Source organism: Brachyistius frenatus, unplaced genomic scaffold (genome assembly GCF_029030835.1).
Source record: "Brachyistius frenatus isolate BFR_SWC_R1_liver_20210118 unplaced genomic scaffold, ASM2903083v1 Contig_9, whole genome shotgun sequence".
Taxonomy (NCBI): Eukaryota; Metazoa; Chordata; class Actinopteri; family Embiotocidae; genus Brachyistius; species Brachyistius frenatus.
Genome location: NW_027210608.1, coordinates 5,289,045 through 5,311,340, shown reverse-complemented (window position 1 = coordinate 5,311,340; position 22,296 = coordinate 5,289,045). Strand labels below are relative to the sequence as shown.

The 22,296-nt window shown below is 41.4% G+C and overlaps 1 protein-coding gene across 13 annotated transcripts in view; it reads left to right on the top strand.

Moving 5' to 3' along the window:
• Nucleotides 1-19,249: 19,249 nt before the first annotated feature.
• The window catches only part of celf6 (CUGBP Elav-like family member 6), a 144,006-nt gene continuing 140,959 nt past the window's right edge, over nucleotides 19,250-22,296 (top strand). For 7 of the 13 annotated variants that reach the window (XM_069690455.1, XM_069690451.1, XM_069690450.1 and 4 more), the window contains exon 1: nucleotides 19,250-19,654. In XM_069690455.1, coding sequence (XP_069546556.1) covers nucleotides 19,405-19,654 — 250 coding nt within the window. In that variant the 5' untranslated portion in view covers nucleotides 19,250-19,404. The remainder of the gene's footprint in view (nucleotides 19,655-22,296) is intronic. The other 6 variants (XM_069690454.1, XM_069690444.1, XM_069690448.1 and 3 more) reach the window with 1 other exon arrangement.

Sequence of the window (22,296 nt, the reverse complement as noted above, 5' to 3'; positions counted from 1 at the left end):
GGTGAGTCGACAAACTGTAATGCTCCATATCATGCAATTTGTCACATACTTCACACAAAAAGCGCTGTTTAAAGCTTTCTTAGAAAAAGTATGATGAACTGCTAAGATAAAGAGGGGAGCTTGGTGTTGGCGTTGGCGTGTGTGTGTGCGAGGCTGACAACAGGTCAAGGTTCTTTCAAAAATGGTCCAAGTATCGGTCCATTCTTCTAAACCTCTAGATTACCTCTTCTTTTCATGTCTGTCGGAAGGCATTTCTCAGAAAGACCAAAAAAAAAAGGCAAATGGTATCAAAACAGACGATTCTAATCATCACTAATTGTATACATGGACACACTTTGAGCTTGCATCGTTAACTGTGTGTGATGGTTTCGCAGTTCATTACGCCTGAGGACAGAGTACATTCTAATGACATGTGAATAACCATTATGCAGCACTTGTAAATATACCTGAAAAAAACAGATATACATCATTGAGCTATGCTGAACTTTTAGAGGGCAAAGGAAGAATGAGCGTTCATATCAATAATGTAATGATTGTATGTTTCTGCATTGATATTCTGCTGTGTTAACGCTGATGACAATAGGAAAGCTTACAGATGAATGGGATTATGTCTTTCTGTGTACTGAAACAGGCATTATTGGATAGTAATTCAATTCTGACACAGATTACAAATTCCTCATTCCTGCTCTTTTAGTTGCTATAATTTCCCTCCAAGCAGGGTCTCTAGCTCCTACTAAAAGTGAATACTAGATGCACACAAGGACACACACATACACAAATAAATTACACCCAAACTCTCACATTTTATGTGTAATATTGTACTGTACTCACACACTCACAGTCAAACATACACAAGCAGTCTCTCACCACATACACAGGGTGTGTGTGTGTGTGTGTGTGTGTGTGTGTGTGTGTGTGTGTGTGTGTGTGTGTGTGTGTGTGTGTGTGTGTGTGTGTGTGTGTGTGTGTGTGTGTGTGTGTGTGTGTGTGTGTGTGTGTGTGAGTGTGTTTGGACCTGCTCCCCTCATCGATCATATCTAATACTCTCTCTCATCTGTCTGTGTGATATTTGTTTGCTTATTGCCTTTGCTATTATTGTTGCTGCAGTTTGATACATTCCCCGACAGGTCTTATTTCCATTATAAGTCTTCAATTAATACAGAGAAATATAATTATTGTGACAAGGCGTCTAACGCAGGCCACGGGGATGAAAAATGGATTGTGACGGGGGGTGCTTCAAACTGTCACACGCGGCGGTGAATTCTCACCGACCCTTCCTTACAGCACCACTCTTCAAAAGCCCTGACCTATTAAAGAGATCCGTTCTTCTCGTCTGTATTCCAAAGCATACAATATATCTATCGACAGTGGAGAAACATAGGAGATGGAGACGTGAATGTAGATTAACAGGGATTATTGTAGTGTGTTATGTAGTCTTTCATTTACTGGAAAAACAAGGTAACAATGTTTAACATTCTTGTGTTACAACTTAAGTATTGCCAAGGTATGATTAAAACTACATCACTATGTTAATTGTTAAAGTAGAGAGATGGAGAACCAAAAAACAAACACCAAAACAAAGAGACATGAGGCACCAATAGTGTTGTTTGAAGGCTTGTGGCCCTTATGATTGAGAGCCAGCTCTGGTTAAGAAGAAAGTATGAAAGACTTCTTTGAACTGTTTTTCTTTCATTGATATCAGGTGAACAGTATTCAGTGCTGTATCTTAAATGAGATAACATATTTGCTTTGCTATTTATTCTTTTGTGAATAGTAGCTGCATCAACAGATTCTGCTGGAGGGGAATTTGAAATCAAGACAAACTTGTACAGCAGCTAGGGAGGCATTTCTTCAGATTTCTTCAAGACAATTAAAGATTCAGTATGTAGGGTTTTGGGCAATCTCAGTTTTTGTATAATCACCTGAAACTAAGAATTGTTGTGTTTTTTGTTACCTCAGAATGAACACTTCAAATCTACATAGGGAGCAGGTCCTCTTCTCCAGAGGGCGCCATGTTGCACTGCTATGTTTCTACAGCAGCCCATAAGGGCCAAACCTAACTCTGGCTCTAAGGAGAACCTTTGACATTTTTCGTGACTCTCACCGCTGCCATAGATTCTCCAACATGCTTAGAAGCAGAAGGTAAACTGAGGGGTGTTCAGTTGGTGGCCATTTGCAGCCTCACTGTTAGATGGGACTAAATCCTACACACTGCCCCATTAAAGTTGAGTAAATTTTAAAACAGAATTTTTTTTCGCAAAAAGAGATAGGGGAAAGGTGGAGGGCATTCATCTTTCAATACACCAATGGTGATCAAAACTCAAATTTTGACAAATTCAATGGAATTGCTGAAAACAATTTACTGTAGTTTTTAACTAAAATTACACAAGACTTACACGTGACATACACACATATAAAGAAAATGGATATTAAAGCACTGGATGTAGCCAACCTTCAGTGGGTCTTTGAACTGAATCTCCTCATGAACATTTCCTTCCATTCATTTCTACAGTTTTGAGTTCGATCCTTCTCAAATGCCAGCTGCACCAGCTGGGCCATTTGGGTGAGAAGCACGGCATGTCTGCGGTCTGTGAAAACATCCTTCAAAGTTGAAAATGAGTTTTCAAGTGTGGAAGTCGAGGAACCAAATATTAAAGCCAGTTTCAGTACCGTAAATACACTTGGCATGGTGTTCCAAATTGTTGTGCTGTCTTCAAAACATATTGGATCCATTTGCGTGTGAATGGACTGTTTTGTACCAACAGACTCAAATTCCACAAGACTTATATTTACTAAACCCATGATCACTTTCACTGCTTTCATGTACAGAAAAGTGCATGTTCTAATGCAAGAGCAGTGAGCACCTTTACAAAAACTATGTAAAGCTCACTAAAACATGTATTTATTCTCTGCAGCACAGAGTCTATCTCACTGAATACACTCTTCAGCTCTGTTTCGTCTTTGTCTGGGAGCCTGTAGTTTCTTTAGCAATGTAACATCCTTTTTTCTGCTCGTCTCCATTTTGGTGCTTTGACCATTGTGGCGTCTGTGGCTTTATCTCATGACTGTCTTAATTATTCTTAACCGTGACGCTTGCACACACATTTGGTTGCACTTGACACAAGTTTCAGACCCATCCGCAAGTTTGTCTGTACAGTGCGTTGCAAAAAAAAAAAGAAAATCCTCTACAGCTTATTCTGTTCAAAGTGCATGAACGACGAGATCCAGCAGGTGATGAAGGCAAAGTATGTGCGCCATTTCTTTTTTACGTTTTTCCTACAGGATCTTCTGAAGACAAGGACAGAGGCTCCAACACATACTCGGTATCATGGCTGTTCTTTTAATCCTTCTTTTGACTTCTTTGATTTCTTCAAAGACAAAATTATTTAGATTTACACTCTCTGAGGGCAGTTTTGGAAAGACTTGGGGAAGAAAATCACTATTGTAGTCTGAACAGAATGCCAAAACTCAGAGGAAAAGAATCATTTAGGAAATGAGTCAGCCTATTGTGGACATGGCCATTTACCAGCATTTGGCATTTAGTAACCTTCTTGTGTTAAATGATGATTTCTGCCATCACAAAAAAAGGTTACTTCGTTTAGCCTAAAGGTGCTGAAACCTTTTTTTTTTCTCAAACATCTTACATGAACACAAAACTTTCTGCAAGAGTTAAACCAGTTTTGGTGATTTCATGTACGATATTTTTCTGTGTTTTTCTCCTCCTTTTCTCACTTGATTGAAGTGGACAGGACTCAGCTGGAAAAACATACTTTAAGAAACCAATCAGAGTCTGGCAACATTGAGAGATTAAAAAAAGCTTTTCTAATAAGAGGAACTAAGCTTAAGTGAAGGCGGGAAATGATATGATAATATTGAACATTATCATTATGCTGAGAGAGAGCACAGCCCCGTGTTTAGACAGAGCATTGAACTGTGTCAAATATGATTACATGACATTCCTCACATTTTGCACTGGGCCCAGAGGCCTTTGTTTGCCCTGATGTTGACCTCTCTTTCCTCAAATGCCCTGGCCGTGACTCCTCCATGGCTCAGTTGCCTCGTCCCATGCACTAATTCTCTGACTAAATTCACATCTTCCCCTCCCACTCATGCATCATGCTGCATCTATCTCTTTTTATCCCTCTTGCTTAGCTCTGTCCTCTCTTGTTTCATCTTGCCTTATCCTGCCAATCTCATGTCCTTGTTATCCCTCCTCCTCCACCCCCTCCCCCATCGCCTCCACCCTCCCTTTCCCTGTCCATCTCTCCACTCCTCTTCCTCCCTCCCCTCTTCCCTCTGCTGTGGAGGTCAGCTATGATGCAAAGCCAGAGAGCTCGCCCGTGTTTAATTACATTAATAAAACACCCTGTGAGGTAGAATGACCTCGCACCCCGCGTCCCCTGCTACACCCCCCTGCCTGTGCCTCACCCCTCTCCCCATTCCTCCCTCCCTGCCGAGGCTCCCTGCAGGCCCAGTCCAATTGGTGCCAGGTTGCATTTCATGGCTGATTGCGAGGCATGTGTTTCTCCCTCTCCAGCACTGGTTCCATCCCCAATCTCCAGCGGTTCCCGACATGCTCACTTCACTGGAGGTCATGTCAGAGACTTCTCCCTACCTCCCTGACCTGCTGTAGGTGGAGGACGCAGAGGAGGCCGTGCTGGCAAAACGAGACCTCTCTCCAAACAGCTGTAATGAGGGACATGCCCTTCTGGATGAGCTCCTCCGAGGTGTAAACCATCCCGATAACTCTCATTCCATTTTTTTTCAAACGTATAGCCTTCTCTGACTCTGTCAACAGGAAGGCCGTGCATTTCCCTCAGCATGTTACCGATTCCACAAGGAGAGGAAAATAAAACATGAATTTGTGAAGGAAATTCTTGGCATATGCCAGGTTTTTGGTTCACTCGGCATTGGTGCCGAATTTGGTTCACTCTCTGCTCCTTGCGTCATAAAGCTGAAATCTGAGGTGTACAAAATGCCCTCTGGACCAGAAGACAATGGACCCATGCACATAAATTATGGCAGAAGCAGGGTGGCATATGACAAGCAGCAGTAACTTACTGTTATTGCCTGCAACCGATGATGACAATTCCCATAGTAGCCAACAGGTCGGAGCGATGTAATATGCATAGGATTCATGCAAATGGAAAACGCCTAAAAACCCGTGTCAGAAATATCTCTGCCACTGGGTAGAAACCTTGTATGTTTGAAAAGTAGCCTTATTTTCATACTGACAATCATGCATCCTTATAGTAGTTTATGAATAGATATTGTGGGCCTTCGGGTCACACAGCTGGCATTTCCTATAAAACAGGGGTCTTCAACATTTTTCGGGCCAAGGGATCCCCAAACTGATAGAGAGATGGAGCAGGTACCCCCTACTATATATATTGTATAAAATTGTGTTTTATATTAAACTGGGCCTAGTGCCTAGTACCTTGTTATTGTGCATTCAATACTAAGCTATTCAAATAATATGTACTGGCCTCAGTAGTTGGCTGTTGTGGATAGGAGCTGCAGTGTTTTTGCCAGGAATATCTTGCAAAAATGATTGCACAAGGATTCGTGGGTGAATTAAATGTAGTTGTATTTTTTTTTTTACAATGGTATTTTCTTTTCAAATAATATTTCAGCCTGCTTCCTTGCATCTGGGATTTTAGTCAGCTGGGGACTGAATAGGCTCTCGGTCAATCACAGGGAACCTGACAGAGCCAGCATGTAACATGCGGCCTTGTGATTGGCACAGCAGCGATAGGGGCGGGGCCTCCTCTTTGTGTGCAGGAGGCTTGGAGGGACAGGTCCAGGCTGGTCTTGCACTGAGTGAACTGGTTCCCAGCTTGAGAGAGCTCCTGTGTGTCGCTGGATGTGTGCATTTCTGACTGAAAGATAACATCTTCTGCCTCCATTTATCCATTCGCTACAATATGTTGGATTCATTTTAATGTGTATTTAAAGACATTTAAGATTTGTGGGAAAAAAATTGTGGGAAAAAAATATGAAAAATTGTCTAATCAACCAAAAATGTCACGTCCCAAGCAGTACCTCCGCGGACCCCCTAGGGGGAGAAACCTGAAAATTACTAGTTGGACTTATGAGGGTTTGCTGCAACAGCAGGGATCTAATCTGCTACAGCCTCCTTCATGATTTCATGAATAGTCAACAGACTCACCATAAAAAGTGGCATCATCTCCTCCAAGAACATTACAGCTTAATGTAGACACATAACTTACATTTCCTCCACGATGGGGATTCCTAACCTTGTATGGAGTGTTGTGCTCTTTTGGCTATGCAATTTATGTGCCACATTTTTCCTCAGCGCATGTATGATGATACTGTAGTGCCGTTGTGGCATGTTGTTGCCAATATATTATGGGCTAATGGCAAAACCACAGGGGCACTCCGGCACCCTAATGGCTTTGATGGTTGATGCTTTCAGTTAGATTGCGAGAGCAAAAAGTAGTTAAAAGCGTTATATGCTGTGGGCATTGCTAGTCTTTTCAGAGTGAGAGAGATGCTTTTCTTTCCACAACCATTTCTGTTCTCAACAACAGCATTCATCCAAAGAAAGGACACAAAATCTGTGAGCGCACGTGTTGCTTATGTTTATTTGATAAAAAGCCATCCAATGATGAAATGAGATAATTTCATGTCCCTTTGGGTCAGGTTTTGAACCTCTTCCTGTAACATGTTTCACAGAAAAGCTTTTTATATTATTTGTTTTTACCTGCCGTATTCCTACTATAAATACTTGTTTTATTGATCTCTAATACCTTTTTAAATTCATGGCTGGCATTTTTATAGTTTCTCCTTGTGACTTTGAATTATTGTTGGTTCACTGTCTGTGAAGCATTACCTGCCTTTAATAGCTATACCAACAGTGTTTATTTTTATAGTCATTTCATATATTCTCTTGCTGGCATTCCCCCCCCCCCCTTTGTTCTACTTCATACACTCTTCACTATCTGCTTTGTTATTTGTTTGGAGGGTTTTCATTAGTTTTCCCGACTAGCAATTAGTGTTCCTCTCCAAAGCGAAGGCAGAGCAGTGGCACACAATGCCCCATCTCTTTATTGCATGGTTAAGTACCCTTCAGACTCACATGGTTATTAATAACATCATTGCTAAATCACACAAAAAAGCATAGCAGCTAACTAGGTTATCACTCTGTTTACTTTGCCTCAAAACATTGGTCTAAACAAATTTACCTTTCACTCTCTCTGTCCCTACTCTCTCTGTACTTCTCTTTCCCCAGTTTGAATGTGGGCACAAAGAGAGGCAGACACAGGAAAGTTAATTAGATAGAAGTCCAAGGAGGAGGAGGGGGGGGGGGGGCACCTGGTAATGGAAAGGGGCTGTATGGAAACAGATGGCCCAGAATTTATTAACTTGCAGGAGCGCTTCAAGGAAGCCACTGTGACCAGACATTAGGCCAGTCACTGTCTGGGTGGGGGCAAGCAGGCGGCTGGATACAGGTAGACACTGTCAGAGCCCAAAAATAGAAAGCCGATTTATCTTTGGATTGTTGCAAATGATCCATCAGAGGAGAACAATGGATGCAATCCGGCTCACTGGTTGACAGTTTTACCTCATGTTTTGGAAGTTATGGTTTAAGTACACGACTAGATAGCAAAAATATGTGTGTTATCTGGGACATTTTCCTCAGTTATTCGCCACGCATTCATCTTATATCGGCTTTTAATATTAGACACTGTGTTTTTACAGCACTGCACAAATCAATCTTGATACTTTTACATCCTGGGAATATCAAACTCAACATAAATGACCCTTGCTCATCTGCATTCATTTAGTTTTGATTACACATGTTACTGTTTACATTATAGATTGTTGTACTTTTATATTTCAACAGTTAACTGTACACACTTTTAATGTAAGTACATGTTATTCCTTATGTAATTTTATCTTAAGGTTAACATTAACTTATTATTTTATGAAACACTCAATGGAACAATTTGTCCCCCCTTTGCTGCTCAAGCAAGGTGCTGGAATGCGACGCCACTAAGTAATTCAGAAACACTTGGATGGCAAATGTTTCATGGAGAGTAAAATATATAAAAAGTTTACGAGCTGAAACATCTCGCCTCTGGACCTTTATTTGTACATTGTGTCAGTGCAGTTATGCAGTATTCAGTGTACAACCTTGAGTGCTTGGAGACACAAAATACATCCTTTAGACTGCAAAACAAACATATCCTGTCCTTTCAGCACAATAAGCAGCATTATATTGGATGGAAACACACTACTGGGAATGGAACATTCTTAGAAAATAAGTAGAAAACAACAATATTATATTGAGCCCCTGAGGTCCTCAGACAACTTAAGAGAGGAGGGTTTCTATTCTGCCACATAGTCAGGCTGGTGTGTGAATCATATAGAGGCACACACACATGTATGAGGAGAACACACACACACACACACACACACACACACACACACACACACACACGCACACACGCACGCACGCACGCACACACGCACACACACACGCGCACACACACACACACACACACACACACACACACTCACTCACTCACTCACTCACTCAGATGCACACTGTGCCTTCAATATACGTACCCCAGTGGGGAAATTGAAAATGATTCAGCACAGCAAATGAGCAAGGACAGTTACAAGTACAGAAAAGGTCAAAATAATATAATGTACCTTTGTGTTATTATCATTCTTTTCCTTCTATCTCTTCTTTATTAATAAAAAAGCAAGGTCTGTTTAAAAAATTTTCAAAACATATAAAACCTGTTTTTATCTCTTTGTGAGGCTCTAAACTAGTACATGCATTATCAAATCGCCTGTTTGGCATATGTGTTTGCCTGTGTCGACTCCATGTTTCCTATTTCTGGACTCGAATACAAGAAAGGAGCCTCCGAACGGTTTTAGGAGTTGTGAGGAGATGTAGGAGTTGTTATGTGTTGAGCCAAAGCTCTAAAGGTAACACTGTCGAAATCAAACAGATCGCACAGTGCAGTACTAAAAGCTAATGAAAAATAGATTTAGTGGGGAACACATTTACTTTATTTCAGTCTCTCCGAAACAGCGTGATGGAAGGCAACATGTGCGACAGAACAGCTTGTGAACTAGTTGTGTAGGCTCTGTGAAGCAACTCTGTTTGTGAGTCAGCGGCGTGAGCTTCAAATGCCACACCGTTGATCCTGCTGGGCCTCCACCAAAATAAAAATAGACTGTGATGACAACTCTGCGGTGCCATAAAGACGCCCATTAACAATGTGTGTTTCTGGTGTCACCGAGGGGGCTGCGGCTCACCTCAAGCTGTTGAAAAAGCCTACAGCAGGAGCAAAAAAAAAAAACTACCCCCTCTTGATCAAACCATCCTCACTGCAAGTAAGACAAACAAAATGCTCTTTGTAAACGGGGCCAAAGCGACTAACAAGGTCTGACTGGCTGCAGTTCCACACTGAGTGCTACATCTGGTGGAAAAAGAGTGCAGGCTATTTGTGCAGGGAATGGATTCTTTCTGTCGAAGCTGCACAACACAAAGGTCTACTGTGTGTGCATCTGACTCTTAGAAATGTAGGGTGAAGTTGGACTTATGTGTTTGCATGGGTACTTGCTTGAGGAAATTAACAGATAACATGTCATGCAGGGGTGGGATGGGGCAGAAACTTACTAAGGTAATTGTTACAGGAGCAGGGTCAGAGGGGTGGCCAAGGGTGGCACGGGTCAAGATATAAGAGATGCAAAATAACCTTAAAAAGATGCAAAGTAACTACAGAGGCAAAATAAGAGCAAAGAGACACAACATGACTAAAAAAAAATGACTCAAAATAAGTACAAAAGGACATAAAATGACTACAAAGAGATACAAAATGACTACGAAGAGACACAAAATGGCCAAAAAGAGAAGCAAAATGGCCATATGGAGATGAGCAATGGTCACAATAAGACTATAATGCGACACAAAATGACCAAAAACAGATGCAAAACAAATACAACGCTGCACCAAATGACAATAAGGACACACAAGATGATCGTAAAGAGATTCAAAACAACCACAAAGGGGAATAAATAATTTAAAACGACCTCAGATTACTTGTTTTCTTACTTCCACTTGAAAACGTGTCCCTCTGTATTCTTAAGTGTCTATGTAACAGTTTTCCTTTTGTGTTGACTTTGTATTGACTTTGTTATTTGCACAACCACTGACTAAGCATGATAGTCCAACTTACCAACTGCACACTGGTCTCATCATCGCTGGTACTGAAGCTACTTAACAGATGTGGGCAACCTCAGCGTTGGCGGTATCTCACCCGCGCAGCTGTAAATCAGAACGGAGTTCTGTTAGTGACCAGGAAACACCCAAGCCATTCACATACATATGTTTAATCTGCTCGTTAATGTCTTCGCAAATAATATATACAAAGCCATTTGTATTCAACTCTCTGCAGTGCATATTTCATTGTCTTTGCGCAGCGCATAAAGTCCAGTTGTCCTTGTGCCATTGTTGTCTCAGTATGCACTGTGAGTCTCTGAGTTGTTAATGTCTCTGCATCAATGTCACTGAGACAAATCACTGTACATTTATTTGCAGTCTATGTCTACTACCGAGCTAAAAAAAACAACAACAAAAAACCTGCTGCTGCAAGTGAGGACATTACTTTTTTTTTTTTTTTTTTTTTTTTTACCTTTAAAGCACGGGGGCAGACTCTTCTATTGGCATTTTACTAAGCTAATCTTTCAATCATACTTCCTCACAATTAGATTATTTTTTATTGTGTCATGATGATTATGAACAGATAACTGATACTAATTTCCATAATGTTAATGGTTTCCAGGCTTCTCGTGGCCCTTCCTGAGCAAGGTATTAAAAAAAATGTTGATTTGAAATCCAAGGACACTGCGGCACATCAACAATTGAGTCTGCTTCTAATTTTCTATATACAAAAACATCTGTCAAAGCATGCTACTGCAAATTGAAACAGCAATTTCACTCTGATGTTTTCAGACAGTGATGACATTGTGCTGATGTTATTGTTGGTAATGACAAGCTCAGAGGGGTGTTTATTTTAAAGGCACTTATGACTACAGCTTTGAAAACTCTTCTCTTTGCAATCTGTTGAAATAACAATAACTTTTATAGTCTGTAGTCATTATGCTGTCTATGCCAGCAAAAGACACATTTTTAATCTATGTGTCTATTTAGTCAAATAAAGGTCAGCATGGTTGCAGGTACAACTATGTTTGGAGTCGTTCTATGCATTAACAAGCATTCTCCGCATTCATATGCAACCCCTCCTGTAGCAGTGTTTTTCAGCCTCGTCATTGTAGTCATTGTCTCATGAGTGAATGAGATGCTGATTCATATCTGGACGAGTATCCACCAAGACCGGTACATTTACTGACTCAGTGACTAAAGAAACCCTTTTGGAAGAATGGGGCTTATTCTGAGTATCTCGAATTGTTGAGGACAGGTCTTTAGTTTCCTGAATCCTCCAAAAATAATCTGCAGTGATCCGTGACTGGTCCACAAAAATGCATTTACTCTGAGAGAGCTTATCAGGTTTTTAAATTCATGGACATTGTGGCATGATACTCCTCATGAGGCTCATGATCAGCAACACTGAAGTGTTGGATATGGAACTGGCAAATCCTGCACTGTAAAATTAATTTAAGAATACGTACCAGAAAGGACATTTCAGAGTACATTATTAGGGCCCGAGCACCGGTGGTGCGAACCCATATTGTTTTTTGTAAAAATGTTCTTCTTAGTCGTTAGTCGTTCTTACGTGAAGTGATTTGCCTTTTTGGAGGCTTTATCATATTCAAAAACTCATGAAAGTGGATACACACGTCTCCCGGCAAAAAATTTCGTATTCTAGTGGAGTCGCGAGTGGGCGCGGCCAAATGGCTCGAGAGCGCCCCCTAAAGAGATGCCCCGGAGGCCACATTTACCTAAATTCACGAAATCCGGTGGACACGTGTATCACACCTGGACGCACAAAAAAGTTACATTGCACCGTTACGTCAACTCGACAGGAAGTCCACCATTTTGAATTTAGTCGCCATTTTGGGCGATTCTGACACGTTGTACTTTGTCGAACTCCGACGAGGGATTTTGTCGCACTGACTTGAATTTAGGTTCTATGGATAGAAAACATGTTTGGGATTAAATCTTATCAAAATAATTCGTTTTCGTCGATACGTGTGCCCGTAAATAGGCGGCCATTTTGAGCGTCTCGCCATGGAACTACGAATTGCTTTAAATCTTATGTACATGGACCGACCTTCTCCAAACATCACAGGTATGATAACAGCCCCGCCCTGAAGACACCTGTGGGGTAATATTCGTTCATAGTCATAGCGCCCCCTGTTGGCCACTGGAAATGACACTTTTCATACTTTCACATTCTACGTCGAGCTAGTTGATCCCATGAACGTAAAGTCGGGTCACAATAACCTAAATACGTAGTTGATGATATAATGAGACATTCATTCGACTTTGTCAATGGGCGTCGCCATGACGATGCGTCAAAGTTTAATGTCTCGCCGTGACACAGGAAGTTGATGTTTAAGGTCAACGGACATATGAAACCTCACGAAACGTGTGACATACATCTGGCGTGGTGAGACGATACATCTGATATGTGTTTTGCGAGTGGACATGGCCAAACGGCTCGCCAGTGCCCCCTGCTGGAGACAGGAAACGAGACAAAAATAGCACCTTTAAGCGGGGATACACGGTCCCTCGCGCGCTGCACGGTCGGGGAGACGGCTTCGGGGAGGCGGCGGGCGGGAGTGCGAGGGCCCCTACATCACTGCTTGCAGTTTTAATGTTAATTTGCTTTCTTGCTGACAGTTAAATGAGGAAACTACTTTAATATTTGTATGTAGTTGGAGCTGGCAGCCAGTTACCTTGGCTTAACACAAAGACTAAGGGAAAAACACAGCCTGGGTCTGTCTGAAGGTGAAATCTGCTGACCAGCACCTTTAAAACTAGATAATTAACACGTGTTTGTTCATAAAAAAAATGACAAAGTGCAGTTTTAAAAAAAATAGCCTGAGAACACAACATGAGGTTTTTACACTTTCTGGTTTCTGTACCAATTAAACATATTGTGTTAATTAGTCAGCTGGTGCAGCAGACTTTTGTTACTTTTAGAGAGCGCCAGGTTGGCTGTTTCCCACTTCTTTTGAGTCTTTATGCTAAACTAAGCTGACCCACTGCTTTATATTCTATGACTTCATATTTTTAAGAGTAATATCGGTCCTCTTGTCTAGCTCTAATAGAGCAAATACGATTATTTCAATATTAAAACTGTTTTCAATGCAAGTTAAGGAAGACAGACCAGGCTACTCTGATTTTTCCAGTTCCTCCTCTCTCCACATTTTCTCGACTCTCCTTTCAATGTCTTCTCTCCTGAGGAACCTGAGGGGTAGCCTGAAGACTCACCCTGAGTCTCATCTCCCATATATTCCATCATCCCCTGACCTCATCACCTCCACTCTCCACTCAGCTTCTCTCACCATTCATATTGCAAGAAAGCTTTACGCCACATTCTGCCTTTGTTACTAAACTGCAATGTAGAGGTCCTGCAACTGTCTCTCTAGTACTGAAGTGCGTGTTTTTCTTTCTGTGCACGCAAGCACTTTTTTTGTATTATCATACTTTGCAAGATAAAATAACTAGGTCAATTTATCAAAGTAAGCCCATGAAACAATACTAGTTCTGAGTGGCTTTGAAAACAGCTTTGATACATTTTAAATCAAAAGGATACACTACAACGATATAATAAACCTCTGACACATTAGAACAACTTCCTCTGAAATTAATGACCATTTTATAGATAAACGGAAAAAAGAAAGGTTGTTTTTTTTTGGTATAAATTACAGTTTGAAACACACTAACTTTATGTGTAAAACAATACTTTCAAAAGTTTTTTGAACTTCTGTTCCAGATAATGTGCTCAAACAGCCGTAGGTCATTTTTAATCCATATCAGAGGAATCTAAGTTAACAGAAAAGTGACATCAGTTTTGGAACAACAGCCTGAGGGAAGGGGAGAGAGAGGAGAAGGTGAGTGTGCATGCGTGTACCCCAAAACACCACACACAGAGTAGATTAACACCATTAAGATGCACAGTTGCGTGGCACTTTTACATCAAACTCTGGCAAGTACTCAGCAGTGTTAACAGCAACTTGTAAACAGTTTTGGAGTATACGCATTTATCTATTTAAGTTTCTTTTTACAAGGTTATAAGATGACCTGACTGACCTCAAGTCTACTGCTTGCTAAACTCATTCACAGCTCTGTCAGTAGATGTTGAGGGATACCCACAGCCCACACGTAATATACAAATAGTGATTCACAGTGAATACCTAACAAAAAGCAAAATGCTGCATTTACATGCAGAAGCAATGGAAGTAAAACCCATGTGACTGCACTCAGGGGAGGACTGCACAGAGCATTGTGGGATTCATTAGTTGCCTTGCCAGAAAGCAGATGACTCACCGTGGTCTCCCTGACCTCTTATTTGTTTTTCTCTCATTTATTCCCCACCTTCCATCACTAGTGAACTTAAACATACAGCAAGATGCCTGCTTATCATTCAACAGTACATCAACAGCAGCACAGACCAAAACACCAGTAATGAAGGGAAAATATAGACATGTAATTCACCTTTTCCAAATAAATATGAGCTAAACTCAATTTAACAAAAACATTGTTCAGGCTAGACCAACAATCACTCCTAAATTTCCCCCTGCAGCACAGAAGCAAATGAGCTGGCAAGAAATTGTGTTTTAAGAGAAAATTATGGCTTCTGAGTGAGTGGTTCTTTATCTTGCAGAGCTTGTGTGTGTGTGTGTGTGTGTGTGTGTGTGTGTGTGTGTGTGTGTGTGTGTGTGTGTGTGTGTGTGTGTGTGGGGGGGAGTTGGTTGGGAGGGCGGGGGGGTAACCGTGTACCCCTCCCTCAGGCAGAGACTGCAGTTGAGGTTTGAGGCTGCTCTGGTATTACCATATACACTCACAGATTCACAAAAAAATACTGTCACACCTCATACTGGCTGTGCCATGAATATCAATGGTTGCTCTCCTTTTGGACTCACTCTACAAAACAGACAGTGAAAAATGTTCATGCATGACTACGTTTCACCTGGCCCACTCCATATATCCAGTTTAATGGGATAATGAACACACAGTACAAAGGAATTGTGCATGACACCAAGCTGTTATGCACAATTCATGACTTATGTCACTGATTTGGCTCCTTCAAGGGACTATATATTTGGTAGCTGTTTCAAGTGGTGTGCCTGTGACATTCCAACAAGTCACCTTGACAGTGGTGTGAATAATTTGGGTAATAAAAACAGAAATGACACTCGCTCAGGTCCGGAAAATAGCAGTTGTACTGTGTGAAATACTCAGGGTAAATATTTTTTGCATTAGTCTGGAAAGGATTTTGCTGACACATTTACAATGTTCACACGGCCCCCCACCCCTCGATTTCAATTCTAGTTAGCCTGGTGAGGGAAATATCCTCGCTCACTGCTAATGGGAAAATACAGTTTCCATCCAGAAATAATAAGAAAATAATTTGAGTGAAATGTCTCGAGGAGTGCAAGCTCCTTGGGGGATTTCTTTTCGTCTGTGTCGTTCTTCTTGCAAGTTCGTCCCCACTTCACAAACATAGCTAGAACTATTCCGACTGCTCTTTTGTCTGAAAGAGGAGCAATCGGCAGAGGTGCCCTGTGCAACCATCCAGGTGCTGAGCTTGGCACAGACAAGAAGAAGAACCCTGTCAACCTTTCTGATACGCTTGCCTGTGTTCAAACAAAGAGGATGCTTACACCCAGGCATAATTGAGGAGATCATGCAGTACCTGCATTTCCTCCTGCCAGGCAGTTTCCAAGTCTCGGCAGCTGTGCAGGCAAACTATCCCGCAGAGAAATGACAAAAACAAGGAAACTGGAATCACAAAGCCAATAAGCAGCAGTGAAGCTAAATTAGCTATGTCTTTCTGGGAAACAATGGCCCTGATGGTATTGACAAGGGAGACCTGTTGTGTTTTAAAAAAAATATATATATATTATCCCCATTCAAAGCAAAAAACTCTGCATGATTTTTTTTGTGATGGGTTTACAAAGATGCGATTAAATAGGAAATAAATAAATATTCATAACAAAGAGAATGCAGTGCCAGATGTTAGTGTTGCTCTCAGAATACTGCCATCCCCAAAGACCGTTCACTCAGACAGACATCAGGGGTGAATACACACACACACACACACACACACACACCACACACGCACACACGCACACACGCACACACACACACACACACACACACACACACACACACACACACACACACACACACACACACACACACACACACACACACACACACACACACACGCACACACGCACACACGCACACATGCACACACACCTGCAAAGTAAACAGCATATAATCCATCAAAGCAGACTTCTCTTCTACCTGATGACCAAAAAAGTTCAGTGTGTACATTGTGACAACTCCCACTGGGGTGACCGCCGACAAATGTGTTCTCTTATCACACTTTAATGTGATTTTTCATAAAAGGTGGCCACCCAGTTGTCTATTTATGATAGATAATACTGTTCCTCTGATAACATAAACACTAAGTAACTCACTGAAAAGGCATTCAAATGTCAAATTTGCATTTGTATCACAGAAGAAAGAAAGTGGTCAGTTCAATTACTGGCTCATGGGAGATACTTCTCTTTGGCTCATTTTCTATGACAAAGATGTTTTTAATTAGTGGAAATACAAGAACAGTAGATATAATGAAGCATAAGATTGGTTCATTTGCCTGCAGATAGTTAACCGTCTTCTTACTGTAGCATACACAAACATGTCGGAGTAATTGTGACCGAGCAGAGGTCAAGCATGTCTGGTGAACGCACTTCAGTGGAGACGCAGTTTTCTAACGATCCCAGAAGACACATTTGTTTTCTTATTTGCCCTTATTAATGATTTCCATGAAAAACTTGCCGCACACAATTGATTATTGATACATGATATGCTCCACATTAATGCCATCATATCAAGCATAATTACTCAAATCAGTATGAGCTAGACTGGCCTTGTATTGATGTTACATTCCCATCTGCATTAATTAGACCTTTGTGTGTACAGAATACACCATGCAAGTTATAAAACACTGCCAGCACACATGCTCACTAGCATGAATAATAAAAGTGCTGTGAAGAGGGCGGCGTTGAATGCATCATTCCCTGTGTGAGGGGGAGGACAGGAGAATTTGGGAATGTGTACAGCAGTTAGATAGAAGGCATGGAGAATTTGTAGTGTGAACATGTACTGGTAAAACTGTAGCTCCAACAATCTATTTCACGGTCTATGAATGGCAGCGTTGGTTCAGCACCACGGACAGAGACACGTGGCAGCTCTGTATCCAGGGGTTTGACCTGACACCGCTTCAAACTACAGTGTTTTATTCTGCGCGTCTTTTTCTCCCAATCTATTCACATTAGTCTTCATGTAGTGGAGAAAGAGAAGCATGTTTTGTTTTCTAATAGTGCAATACTCCAAAGGCTGCTTTGTGTTGCATGCTGCAATCTTTATTCACCCAAATATGCCCATGAACCTAGCACCTGACAAAGCTACCACTTTCTTTTAAATTGTCCACTGAAATAAAAGCAGCTGAGCTTTTAAACCATTGATAAATATGGCCACTATATAAAACGTCACATTGAGCTTTCAAAATCCCTTCTGGTATGTTGGAGAAAAACAAAAGACATGCAGAAAGATCAAAACACATGTTCAGCTTGTTTCTTATCGGGATGACATCCTGCCTCAACGAGAGGATTTCTGCTGCTGAAGTGTCCTTCAGCAATACACTAAATCATGCTGTTGTCTTGACAAAAATTCAAACCCCTCAGGGTCATTGTCCATGAGCTGACCTTGCACTCTGACTTTTCCAGACTGCCCTGTAGGGTTTAAGTGTAGGGATCTGCTTGTTTCATAACCTTTTTTTTTCTTTTAAATTTAAATTTAGGTTAGCTCTATTGCAGACTATTGTATTGTATACTTATTTGTTGTATCTCATTATCACAAAAAAATGTTCTAATATTTTTACTGGGAAATATATTTGGAACTATAACCACTGTTTGTATTTTAAAGCATGTAATATTTGTTACTTTTAGCTAAAAGGCAATTGAGCAGAGTACCAAAGCAGTGACTCTCAGTCCTCCTGTATGCCAGCTCTGTTGGTTTTCTACCCTCCTAGATAGTTAATAGCATTCACCTGGCATCCCAGGTGTAAAATAGTCCCTGTTAGATGGTTAGAATGAAAACCAGCAGGGCCCTGGCTCCTGAGGACCAGGATTCAGAACCACGTGCTGTAAAGATCATTTCTACAAGGTTTCACAGCGGTGTTTTTCATGACTGGTCCTCAGGACTTACAGCCCTGCTGGTTTTCTTTCTAAACATCTGACAGGGACTTTTTTTTATGCCCATGCAGTATGCCGATGAATGCAATTATTTACCTCAGGGGATGAAAAACATGGGCACACCTGGTTCCAGCAGGTTAGAGGGGTTATGAGGACAATACTCTTTGTAACATGGCCTATGTACTGTTAACAAATATTTGCATGAATTGAAATAATACATCACCACAAATAAAGGGTCAGCACTTGAGAACAGCAATTTAAAATTGTAATTTGCATGCTTATTTGTTAATAATTCATATTATGTTTTTTTTTTAAATTACTGAAATAGAGCATCACAAAGAGCTGCAGTTACAAATTTAAAACACATTGTTTCCCTTAAACCAATACCCAAGTTCGCCTTGTTGCTGAAACAAAACTAAATGACCTGACTAAGGATGGGGAAGAAGCACATATGCTGCCTTTGCATCATTTAAATGTCCCATGCTTTCTACTCTACACAAATGTTTGCGTTCTTACTCTGCCCTGTGGGGCCCTCGGCCGTCCCGATCTCCCATTGGCCCGGGCCGGGCTCATTATGCAAATCAACGGGGTGGGTGGGCGGGCTCTATTCATGAGAGTACGAGTTGACGTCACGGGACAGAGTGGCAGTTTGTTGGGGAAGGGGAGGAGGGGTGTCTTAAAAAATGAAAACAGAGAAAGCATAAGAGAAAATAAATAAGGCTGATTCCAAACAAGGCGGCTTAGGCTGTAAAGGAAGAGAGGAGAGGAGGGAGGGAGCGAGGAGGAGGAGTGGGGAGAGAGGAAGATATAACGGAGGGGGGAGTGTGCACTGTGCAGTTGACTACAGAGAGAGAGAGGGAGAAGGGTAGTGAGTGAGAGAGTGAGAGAGAGAGCGCGAGAGAGAGACAGAGAGAGAGAAAGAGAGAGAGAGAGAGAGAGAGCAGCCCGCCGGCCCATTGAGGAAAGATGGCTACAGTCACTGCAAACGGAGTGCAGCAAGAGAATGGATTCAGCACCACGAACAGCGCCGGCAGGATGAACGGGCTTACTATCGGCCAGAACACCATTCCAATGAAGGACCACGACGCCATCAAGCTTTTCATCGGGCAGATTCCCAGAAACCTGGAGGAAAAAGACCTGAAGCCCCTGTTTGAGGAATTCGGAAAGATATACGAACTCACTGTACTGAAAGACAGGTTTACGGGAATGCATAAAGGTTGGTTGTTTTGGTCTCTTTACTTTTGAGATGCTTTGGAGATACAAAAAAAAAAAAAAAAAAAAATTTTTTTTTAAATTACAAAAATGTACACTCAGAAAGAAACGAGAAAAAGAAAGGTCCACTTCAGTTGTGGGGCAGAGGGCACGAAAAGTGTGTTAATTTGCAGATGTTTGGGACAGAGTGGGAGCCCCGTAGAGCATTCACACACACACACACACACACACACACACACACACACACACACACACACACACACACACACACACACACACACACACACACACACACACACACACACACACACACGAATGTATATGAGGCGTGAGAGGGAGAACACGTGGAAGTGAACGGCTCGCAAGTGCAGGGTTAATTGTTACAGCGTCCAGCCAATCCACGTGAATACTACAGCTGAAAACGCCTTTGTGTGTTTACATTGACTATCATGTGCTGAGCATCCCCGTTAAAGCCAGTTAAGGGGGGCGGGACAGTGGACAGGCAAGCACGATGCTGTGTTATTCCTGCTGCTGAATCCATTTATTTACTTAACTTAAAAAAAAAAAAAAAAATCTTCCATCACAGAGTCCATTTGATGCGTATTGTCAGAGGGAAATAAAAGCTTTGGAGAGCGGAAAATGCAAACCATTATCGAGCAATCAGCATCAGTGATTAAGGTGGTGCTGGCATGCTGCTCTGACCTTTCAGCGGGCTGATATGTTGCCTACTTTTCGGACGTCATTAGCAATGGAAAATACAACTTCCACGGCAGCTGTATTGTGATGGTGCTCCGTGGGCGGGTTGCAGTCAGGAAATACAAAGCAGGATAATAGTAGAGGCTGAGCATGCATCGTCTTCTCGCTTGCTCTGTTCTCTCTCTCTCTCTCTCACACACACACACACACACACACACACACACACACACACACACACACACACACACACACACACACACCCCCCCCCTCCCGTATTGTCCAAAAAACGACCGGGATCTGTGTTCACTTAGTAATTAGTCCGACAATCCACGGGTAATCAGGGATCGATTAATTGTAATGATACAGTGGTGATAATAATGAGTTTGCATTTCAGACGAGCTTGGAAGGTCTTTTAGTTGCAATTTTGTTTTTGATAAAATCCTGACAAAGTCCAAAACTCAAACTTCAACTCTGGTTCAAACGCAACATATTGCTTTAATGCAGTATCCCTATTTAATTTGTTCATTTAATTTCATTTAATTTTAACAAACCCATTTTGAAATGAAGAGGATTTATTTTAATTTGCATTTGATTTTTTATTATTTATCAACATTTTCACTATTTTTCAATTATTATTTTATCTAATTCTACCGTGGCTTAGAATAATAAAATGAAATTGACAAGTTATTAGTATTGTTAGTGACTTTTTGAGGTTTATTTGGTATTTTAAAGTCGTATTATCTGTATCAACATGAGCAGACAGCACAGTCCACAGTTTATCGGCTAAAAGACAGTGCTGTACTGGAAAAAACACATTATAACACTGCCGCTGCTGGTTGTGATTGATACTATTTTGTCGAATGCTGTTGTAATTTTAGATATCATTTCAATTTCTCTCTCATACTCACATAGCTACACATACACAAAGAGCCAAATCAAACACCCTGCACACTCACACATGCACCAGTGGCACTGAATTCAGAATCAGTGCACTCTAAATAAAAATAATTCAGACGGCAGGCAAATTATGCATGATATGTATGACAGTGGCCACATGATGTTATTGATTAGCACAGGTCAAGCACTCTTGTGGGAGAAATGAGCGTGGGCTCAGCGGTGCCTTCTTGTGTGTGCAGCCCTTAAGATCTCCATGCACCACCTGTTCCTCCAGCCATGAGCCGCTGGTGCTCAACCTGCTCCCCCTCTCTCCGCTGCTCCTATGGAGCCCGATGATCGATTAAAACAATATTTCTGATGTTCGTGTTGTTTACGCCTGTCCTCAACCATCCCTGAATGTCAACACTCAGGAGGGTGGTTGCCTCGGGAAGGATAATCCTGTTCCAAAGCCAGACTGTATGCCCGTTCAAATCATCCTCCACCAAGGCCACTCTGATGTATGCATTATGCCCACTTCATCCCGCATGACATTCAAAGTCACTTTGGGAGCACAGGCGTGCACTTCTAATGAGATTTCACCAACGCATTATATGGATGAGTTTTTGTTATTGGCCACTCATCCATGTTCATGTGTCCTGCTGCGTCCATGTGTGATATCGGTAGACCGTAGTAAGAAAGTACAAGAGTAAGAAAATGGGATTAGTGTCATTAACAAAACAGAAGTAGGTACAGTGTAAAATCAGCTTTGTCACTCAAGGAGCAGGTTTAAACGACTGCCTGAATGCCCATTCTGAAGCTGAGAAGAGCTTTTGTAGGAGAATTGAAGGTAAACTCAATTACTTAACTGTGAAAGTTCTATGAAAAACTACACATTTGAATTCAAATGAAATTGTGTTGGAAACAACACTTTAAGGTCAACACGTTAGTCTTTCATATAATCAGATTGATACGTTTTAAATTAGATTCAGATAAATAAATTGACAAAATGAAACGAATGGTAATTAAAGAAAACATTTTTGGCACCGACAATTGCATTGAGTCTACCTATGCTGG